Below are 10263 nucleotides of genomic sequence, written 5' to 3'. Positions count from 1 at the left end.
AAAATATAAACTTTGATTAATTTGACTTTTGTACTACGGACTCCTGATTTTTCTTCTCTGTGGCATTAAAAATCGAAAATTTAAATTTATAACATTGTTTTTGACAAATTTTACTTCATACCGATTTGACCCTTCCTGCCCGTCAGAAGAAGACAAATGCCAGTATTCATCTCCATCCATCTCCATCCAATTACAATTTTCACATGGCCCCAAGACGGTTCCTCCCAACAATAACCCATCCCCGTCGGGTGAACCACGTGGCACATTATAACCCGTCGATATAATATTTAGCGGCGCATAGAAACAGAATGGCAGGATCATCGACACTGATAGACAGGTTCATTGACCTGCTATACTGATTTCTTGTGAAAACATATGTGAACATGTACAGGTTGTGGCCGAAGTTTTTTTTCACAACGGTGGTGCTTGGTTTTATTCTCTCGTTAATATTCTATTAGTCTTTTGTTAATTTGGGTGCTTTTGACAGCCCACGTTATTATTAAGCAATCAATTCGAATTTCATAATGACATAAATTTATTTGTACCTACTTAATAATGTCTAATAATTCAAACAAGTACATGCAACAACCTTCTAGATTACAAGCCAACAGCATTGAAGCACCAGCCTTTTTGTTAAAGAAAATATTCTTATTGAATTTCACATTATTGAATCTCGGGGGCATTGTCATCACTGATATCTGCATACATGAATCTAAATTAAATATGATGACTGCAGATAAGATTACAGGAAGGAAGTCACACAAGATCGAAATTGGTTATAATATTGGGCAGTTCCCTTCGGTATTTGGAGCAGCCGAACTTCCCAATCCGCCCTGTCTCCTTTTGGGTCCCGCCCACCATCCTTTCTGTACCTGTGCCTGAGTTTCTATATTCATTTGTGTGGCGGGTCCCGGTCTCAGATCCCGGTTCACGATCTTTATTTGCTCTACGAAGCGTGTTGGATTCTTTATATCCTCTGGGTTGGTTTTAACTCTAATAACAAATTGCCACTTGGAAGGCACCGTTGAAGAATAATAACAAATCACAAGGGGCATCTATGAAAAAGGTGCAATGAAGAAATAATATTTTAATCTTCACAGTAATGAATTTGTAGAAAGCGAAGAAATATGCAACAGAGCTATCGAGCTGTCCGATTGAATTTATAACACTCGAAGGTTATTTTAATCTGGACTATTTTTAAAAGCATCGGTTCCCGTCAAATCAAATCAAACAGTGCGTGGCTTCTTACTTCAGCACCTCGCAGGCTTCATCTGCAAAAACAGAAACATGATTTGTCCAATTGTCCGTCCTTTTTCGTTCAAACTGTTATTTTTTTCTGAGAAGGCTGTCAAGCATTTTTCGTTCGAACTGTTCACCTTTTAATTTTGATTTAATAATTTATTTATTAAGTCAAGCTTATATATTAATTTAACTATGTTATATGAGATCTCTGCCGAAAATCAGTCACATAGGGGATATGAGTACCTCTTATTCTCCGGGTATACAAACACAAGTCAAATTTTAGTTAGTCCAGTGGTACCAAAATTGTTCTTTAGGCATCAAATATTATTCCTTGTTCAATAAATGCATTAATAAATCAGTTTTATTAGCTGATGTCATTCATTCTCAAGGGCAGGTGCTAAAATTTAGGATAGATCTAGTAGGAATAGATCGTAAAGAATGGTTAGAATTGCTTAATATTATTAGTTCAATATCCTTCACCTTGCCTCATGATAAACTTGCTTGGAGATGGGAGCACTCAGGAGAGTTTTCCACTCATTCTATTTACAATATTTTGAATTTTGGAGGGTCAAGACCACATAATGTAATGCTATGGTGGCATTTACGTGTACCCCCTAAAATAAGGATCTTTATGTGGTTAGTTGCACATAATTTCATCTTGACCAAGGATAACTTGATTAGGAAGGGTTGGATAGGTAATACACAGTGTCAATTTTGTCATCACCAAGAAACGGTAGACCATCTATTCCTGACATGTAGGCTAGCTCAACAGGTATGGTTCTGGTTAGGAAAAAACCAAGATGTAATGCAACAATGGAATACCTGGAATGATTTAATACAGTATGCTTCCCTACTTGAAACTTCTGCTAGAGTTGGTTTTTTAATTGTACTCTGTTCTGTTACATGGACGATATGGAAACATAGGAATGACTTGTGCTTTAATCATGTTCAACAAAATTCTGCTCGAACTTTGATTATGATGATTAAATCTACTTGCTTGTATTGGACAGGTAGAATGAAGAAACCCATTCAAGAGGCTGTGATGGACTGGCTTCCTGTGATAGAAGATGCTATACCTCTCAACCAGTTCATGCCATTGTCGCTGGTGGTGTATGCTGACCCAGCTGTAGATGCACACTCAGCGTCTCTTTGAAGCTCTATGAAGGAAGCTAACAGTTTTTGTTATATACCTCCCTTTAGCCCCATTCAGAGTGGCTCAGTATTAGATATTATGTCTTACTTTTTGTGTTTAGCAATGGTACTTATATGGATGGTGTACTAACTCTTTTTGTTTTTGTGGCTCAAGACCTAAGATACTTAGTCGATGTAATTTCTTTGTTGGACTTCACAAAAATCAACACTTTTGTATTTAACCAATTTCAATCTAATGAAATGGGCTTCTGCCTTTTTAAAAAAAAAAAAAAAAAACTATGTTATATGAGTTTCTACGTAGAACCAAAGACTCAATACAGTGATACGACCTTTTTTTCTTTTTAATTTTCAAAAATAATATTTAAAAGATGCTAAAATATATCAAACCCTTATAATAAAAAAAATATGTTTCTACATCATTAACAATTGTATTTTTAGTTTCACCAAAATTGTTGTCGACAAACATGTTGATTGATAGTAAAAATGTCGATTTTTATACTCTCTTTTGCAAAAGTATGAATAGTCCAACAAAAACATTTAAAAGGTTCTAAAAATATTATAATTTGAAATATTTTGATTTGCTACTTTTAAAAAAAAAAGACAGAGATCTAATCTTTTACATTCTAATGTATATAAGATAGTTTTATTCGGATTTTAAACTATAACGTTGACTTTTGTTACTAGATTTAAGATTAACTCTTATATTGGCATGCTCTTATTTTTTAATTAAAAGGCCAGAGCCCATTTCATTGAAATAACAACATAATTTACATACTCTTATTTTTTAATTAAAAAAGCCAGATCCCATTTCATTGAAATAACAGCATAATTTACATGCTCTTATTTGACTAAAGTTTATTATATAATCCAAACGAAGGCTTGCAAGATTTGAGACATACTAGTGAAATAAATTTTCATTATTGAAAATTGGATAACTGAGACCATACTAATAAAATAAAGTTATTATTAAAAATTAAAAATTAAAAATCGGAATGAGATATTCTAGGAAATTTCATAATTAAAACGATCAAGAAGGTAACTTTAGTATCTCAGGATCAGAATTGAAAGTAATCAAAACTTCGCAGACTAATTTATAAAGCACTGACCAACGTAAGCTCTCCGTCAAAAAAAATATCCAATCCAAATAGAAAAAAGGAAAACCACCACCTCTAGACTTCCCCTCCTACGAAAAGAAAAAGAAAACAAATACAAGGGATCTTTCAAATAATAATAAACACAAATAAAGAAAGAATTAAATGAAGCAAGCAACAGAGCTTAGAGAGGATAGCTGAACTCAAGATCTCCAGCTTCTACCTCTACATAATTCCATGTAGCTATCTATCACTCATTAAGTTATTATATGTATATATTAAACTGCTACACAATGTGATGTTTGGAATCAATCACAGAGAATCTACTATCTGTTGGGGCCTCGAGCTGACCTTAGACCATCTCACCATCCTCTGCTTTCCCTCGTAAGCAGTAAAAGTTGCAATGAGAAGAAGCAAAAGATTAAAAAAAGAGCCACCTCTTTCCCAGAGACACGCACGCCTCTCTCTCTCTAGGTCTCCTCCTTTTGGCGTCTCTCTCTCTCTCTCCCCCTCTCCCTTTTGAGTTCTGTGAGTTTGGTCGCTTAAGGCTTGCTCCCTTGTCTCTCTCCTGTCGGGAAGACAAGTCCCCTTCTTTCTCGCTATCCCCAGTACATCTACCTTACACTGCTCCTCCAGCGCCGGTTTCCGGCGAGTTCGCCGGAGCCCATGCTGTGGCACTCCTCAGCTCCATTCAGCGTAATATCTGTCTAGCTTAACTGAGGCTGATTGCTCTTTGCCGACCACTTATACAGTATGAAAGCTCCGACGAGCTGTGGCCCGCCGGCCTCTGCTGCAACTCATGGCTGCGAAGGTGTATTCTTCTTCTTCTTCTTTTTGGATAAAAATACATGACCTTGCAAAATCATCAATTCCTTCTGTTGGTTCGCAGTGGATAATTTTATATGAAATGGATTCTGCATTGGATTGATATAGTCTCTGCCCTGCTATTTGATTTGATTTGGCTGACCAAGTCGTTAAATTCAGGATGCATCGTAACTATATTAAAAAATTTCAAGGGCCTTTAGAATAAAGAGCTATCACATCCAGTTCAATCTAATGCATCCTTTTATTGCTTTCAAGTCGATTCTTCAATGTAAACACTATAACATTCTTCTAGTCTCTATTGGTATGGAATGCACATATGATTTTTTTTTCCATAGATTACGGGTTTTCAAGGACAGTTATATGATAAGAAGGGGATATTACAGAAATAAAACTAATTTCTGCTTGCTCCCATTTTGTTTTCTTTCTTGGAGTCTAACGAGGGGTTGACATGTGCAGCGGAGAAAAAGACAATAAATTCTGAGCTGTGGCATGCATGTGCGGGCCCGCTCGTCAGTTTACCACCTGTTGGTAGCCTTGTTGTTTATTTCCCTCAGGGTCATAGTGAGCAGGTAGATTTTTTCATTTAACCAGCACATTTCAATTCTTTAATACTTTGTGTTATATTTTCAGTTTACTAGATAGCCGAACAATTAATGCATTTATGAGCAACTTAATTCAGTCATATTGTTAATTAAGTTATTTCCTTTTTATTTATGATGCCAGTTCCCTTAGAAGGAAATTGCCTTGAACTAACTATAAATCAATTGACAGGTCGCTGCTTCTATGCAAAAGGATATAGATTCGCATGTACCAAGCTATCCGAATCTTCCTTCGAAATTAATATGTTTGCTTCACAATGTCACTCTACATGTATGCTTTCCATCTCCTTATGTGCCCTTTCCCTTTTTGCCTTCTCTGCCATTTTTATGTTAGCTCGAAAGACTAATACTGTTTCTTGTTGATTCTTAGGCGGATCCAGAGACAGATGAAGTGTATGCACAAATGACTCTTCAACCTGTTAACTCAGTAAGCAACTCTCCCTTCCATTTATTTATTAGTTCCTTTGATTTATTTTATTCTATGAACAGACAACTAATCAGTTTATCTTTTCTGTTTCTAGTATGAAAAGGAGGCATTGCAACTATCAGAGCTAGCTCTAAAGCAAGCAAGGCCGCAAACTGAATTCTTCTGTAAAACCCTAACAGCAAGTGATACCAGCACACATGGAGGTTTCTCCGTTCCTCGTCGTGCTGCCGAGAAAATATTTCCTCCTCTGGTAGGTCTTTTCGCAGCAAGTACTTCCTCCAATCTTCATACTGTTTAGTTTCTTAAGAATATGTTGTTCGCGGTATTGTAGGATTTTTCAATGCAGCCACCAGCTCAAGAACTACAGGCTAAAGATTTGCATGACAATGTGTGGACCTTCCGTCACATATATCGAGGTGAGCATATTAGCCATTTTATTTGAAAGAATATACTGCCTCATATCATTATTAGCAAGTGTAGTTTTGGTATGTTGTTTGAGATATGTTTGTCAATGTTCTTTTTCGGGATTTTCCAGGTCAGCCGAAACGCCATTTACTAACAACAGGTTGGAGTCTCTTTGTGAGTGGGAAGAGGCTCTTCGCTGGCGACTCTGTTATATTTGTCAGGTACCAGTTGAAAACTTATACATATCTCTGTAAACTTAGCTGGTCACTACACACTTCAGGACATAATCATTTGCTTGGTTTTTTTTTTTTTTTTTTTTTTTTGAGAAAACATTTGCTTGGTTCTTTTTGATTAGTATATTTACTACATATTTGTTTTATAAAAAGGGATGAGAAACAGCAGCTGCTACTGGGAATAAGGCGGGCAAATCGACAGCCGATAAACATATCTTCGTCAGTTCTCTCGAGCGATAGCATGCATATTGGCATTCTCGCTGCAGCTGCCCATGCTGCTGCCAATCATAGCCCTTTTACAATCTTTTATAACCCCAGGTTTAATGTTGATTATTTATTCAGTTATGTTTTTTATGTGTATGTCCATGCAAAAACTTGTCTCCATGAAGTGTATTTTAATCTCATTTTCATCATCAGATCTTAGTAAATTTTGTTTCTGTTTTTCAGGGCTAGCCCGTCTGAGTTTGTAATTCCATTTGCAAAGTACCAGAAGGCAGTTTATGGCAACCAAATATCTCTAGGCATGCGCTTTCGGATGATGTTTGAAACAGAAGAATTAGGAACGAGAAGGTATGTATAAATTATTGAGCCACTATTTTTAAAATCAAGTCTACTGGTTTTCTTTTGTCTATTTTTCTCACATTTTTTTTTTCTGTGCAACTCAGGTACATGGGGACTATAACTGGTATTAGTGACTTGGACCCTGTTAGGTGGAAGAGCTCCCAGTGGCGCAATTTGCAGGTTAAATTTATTCCACACGAAGAAGATTTTATGTCCGACTTCGTCATGTGAACTTTTTTTAAGCGACTTGATTTGATTATATTGATAGGTTGGCTGGGATGAGTCAGCAGCTGGTGAGCGACGAAATAGAGTTTCTATATGGGAGATTGAGCCTGTGGCTGCTCCATTTTTCATATGCCCCCCTCCTTTCTTTGGCAGTAAGCGTTCCCGACCAGGTAACATGTTTGAAAAATGAAATACCTCTTATTTTCTTTTTCTTAGTAGTTAATCTTTATGATGTGAGCTCTAGTTATGATGAACTGATTTGGAATAAAAAACTGTTATACAGATGAAGAGTTGGAGATGGAAAATCTGTTGAAAAGAGCTATGCCTTGGCTAGGTGAGGAAATTTGCATTAAGGACCCACAAAGCCAGAGCACAATCATGCCAGGTTTAAGCCTTGTCCAATGGATGAATATGCAACAAAACTCCTCTTTCGCCAACCAAGCCACAATGCAACCTGACTATATGCGATCCCTAGCTGGATCTGCCATGGTAAACAATCTTGGAGTGACAGACATATCTAGGCAGCTCGCGTTGCAAAACCAGCTCATACAACAGAACGGGGGCAATACTGGTATGACCAACATACAGTTTGGTGCTGCTGCCTCGAGGTTACCACAACACACTCAACCTGTTGTTGATGATCCCACCAAGGTGTCTAGTTCACTAAACCAATTTGGGGCTCTTTCTAGACCACAAATGCAACAACAGATGGCCCAGCCACAGATGAACTCGACACTGCTACCATTGAACCAAACTCAAGCAAACCCGGTACAAGCACAAGTTCTTCTTCAGAGTCAGCTGCAGCAACCTCAGCTGCCGCAACAACAATTACAACAACCTCTAATTCACAACCAGCAAGGTTTGTCTCAGCAGAAGCTTCAGGGAGCCACAACACAGCAAGTTCCACAACTGCAAGCACAACAGATCATGCCTGGCCAATCAAATCAGTCGATGCGACTCTCTGACAATCAACTCAAGTTGGAACTGTTGCAAAGGCTACAGCAGCAGCAGCATCAACACCAACAGCAACAACAGCAGCAGCAACAACAACACAACCAGCAAACCTTGTTGCAACAACAACAAAATCAGCAAACTTTGTTGCAACAACAACAAAACCAGCAAACTTTGTTACAACAGTCTATGTTGCCTGGTTCACAATTGCCCATGAATCTCCAGGATCAGCAAAAGGTGCTTATGGAAATGCAACAGCTTCTCCAACCTCAGATGATGATGCCGTCGCAACAGCCACATAAGAATGGCATGACAACAGCTGCGCTCCCCTCTGCCTCGCAGTCTAATGTTATCACAACAAGTGTCACTCCGGCTCGGGCTCCACAGTCAGTTGTTACTGATGACATCCCTTCTAACTCAAATTCTCCAAATTCCACTCATAACAGCAATATTTTACCCCAATCCGGATTTACCAGGGCCCAACACGCCACTAATACAAACCCAGAAAAACCACCTCAGCTGGCTGGACTCACAAATTTGTGTCCCAACCCCATTGAAATAGCCGAACAAAAGCCAAACCATAATATTAAACAATGTATGCCAATTTCAAAGTTGCAAAATCAGGGATCAGTTGGTGGTGGACAAAATTTCATGAATAACAATGTGGGGCAGTTGGATTGTCTGGATACAACTTCTTCAGCTACATCAGTATCTCTCTCCCCGGCTGATGGGCTGCTGGGTAACACCTTTCAACCTGTTTCTCCTTTGAATGTGTTCAAAGATTTGACCCCTCTCAGCAATTCTATGTTTGGATTAAACGGTGAGAATGGGACATTGGGAAGCTTGCCTATTGGCACAACTGATGCATTGTTGGTGAATAATACTAGCCTCGATGGTGGGCATAATCGTAATTTGTCGGGAAATGTTGTGAATGAGTACAGGGGATCGAAAGAAGCGCAACAAGAGATATCTTCTTCGATGGTTTCTCAGTCATTTGGTGTATCTGACATGGGGTTCAACTCCATTGATTCTACAATCAATGAAAACACTTTCTTGAATAGGAACTCGTGGCCGCCCCAGGCAGCTCCCCTACAGCGCATGCGGACTTACACCAAGGTTTGTACTTCACATAACTTACTACTATACATTTTAAATATCAAAAGAAAAATTAAGGAAAATGCCATTGATTGGACTTCCAATGTTATTTTCATGACACATACAATAGGTGTACAAAAGAGGTGCTGTTGGGAGGTCGATAGACATGGCCCGCTACTCAGGATATGAAGATTTAAAGCATGATCTAGCGCGAATGTTTAGCATAGAAGGGCAGTTGGAAGACCGTGGTAGAATCGGTTGGAAGCTTGTTTACAAGGATCATGAAGATGACATCCTTCTTGTTGGTGATGACCCTTGGGAGTATGTTTCCTTTTCTTTTCTTCGACCATTTCTTTGCCCGATGCCCATCTTTCCTTCTTTCTTGTTTGTTTCTTATATAACAATGGTTGTTTAAAAATGATAAACAGGGAGTTTGTGAACTGTGTGAGGTGCATAAGGATACTCTCCCCACAAGAGGTACAGCAAATGAGCCTTGATGGGGATCTTGTTGGCAGTGGCAATAACAATAACAATAACAATAACAACAGCAATGCCGTTGCCAATAATCAAGCTTGCAGTAGCTCCGATGGTGGCAATATGTGGCGCACCGGTCGGTGTGATCAGAACTCTGGCAATCCTTCTCCTATTTCCTATGACCATTTCGATTGACCTTCACATGAGATCTATAGAAAGGATCCTTTGCTACTGATTTTGCCTTGCCAAATTAGGTAGTAAGAATGGATAACTTGTGAATTCTGTTTGAGGTCTTATAGAAAGAATGACAATGACACAATGACATGATTCATAGTGAATTAGGTAGTTGGGTAAAAAGTGATGCTGATAGATTGAGTTGTGTTTATATTGGTAGTTTGCTAGCTTATTTCTAGGGAAACTTTGTCATTGATGGCAGAGGTTAGATGAAGCACGAATGTAGTCCCGTATTAATTCATGTTGCTTTAAACCTACGGTGATGATTCAAAAGTAAGAATCGGCAAGTTTTTATATAAATCCACGCTTGCTTCTTCAGTTTGAATGATCGGAATGTAGTGTACAGATTTATATGTTTCCACGAAGAAGAATGTGCCTCCAGAACCAAAGATTGACCACGCATAGGGTTATGCTTTTGCATGGATTTGTTATTGCCTTGTATTCTCTGATTATTGTTCTTGATGAGGCCGAGATGACTTCTGAAATTATCATGATTGTATTTTTGCTTTGTGCAGTCTCGGATTAGAGTTCTTGTAAAATTTGCACCAGTTACTAAAATGATAAATAATAAGCGCAAGTAGGACATGGTTTGCGCTTTAAGGGCCTGTTCGGCCGGACACAGGAATTTAACTTTGTGGAAAACAAAATTCAGTAATGTGACCGAACAGGTCCTAAAGGTGTCACGGGATTGTAATTTTTAAGGTTTGGAAATTCGCCTTTTATTTTGGAGGAATCCAGACTATGAGAAT

General features: G+C 38.3%; 1 protein-coding gene across 1 annotated transcript; it reads left to right on the top strand.

Annotated features, from left to right (window-relative positions):
- Positions 1–3763: 3763 nt before the first annotated feature.
- On the top strand, positions 3764–9811 carry LOC144569162 (auxin response factor 19-like). The gene is made up of 14 exons (XM_078319371.1): positions 3764–4296; positions 4767–4879; positions 5082–5180; positions 5280–5336; positions 5431–5586; positions 5668–5752; positions 5872–5962; positions 6128–6292; positions 6422–6544; positions 6640–6715; positions 6804–6930; positions 7044–8827; positions 8937–9127; positions 9235–9811. Exons 1-14 carry the CDS (start codon positions 4239–4241, stop codon positions 9473–9475), a joined length of 3366 nt encoding a protein of 1121 aa, XP_078175497.1. The 5' UTR covers positions 3764–4238; the 3' UTR covers positions 9476–9811.
- The last annotated feature ends 452 nt before the right edge of the window (positions 9812–10263 follow it).

This window comes from Carex rostrata, chromosome 18, assembly GCF_964058835.1.
Source record: "Carex rostrata chromosome 18, lpCarRost1.2, whole genome shotgun sequence".
NCBI classification, from domain to species: Eukaryota; Viridiplantae; Streptophyta; class Magnoliopsida; order Poales; family Cyperaceae; genus Carex; species Carex rostrata.
This window is presented reverse-complemented; position numbering and strand designations above follow the sequence as displayed.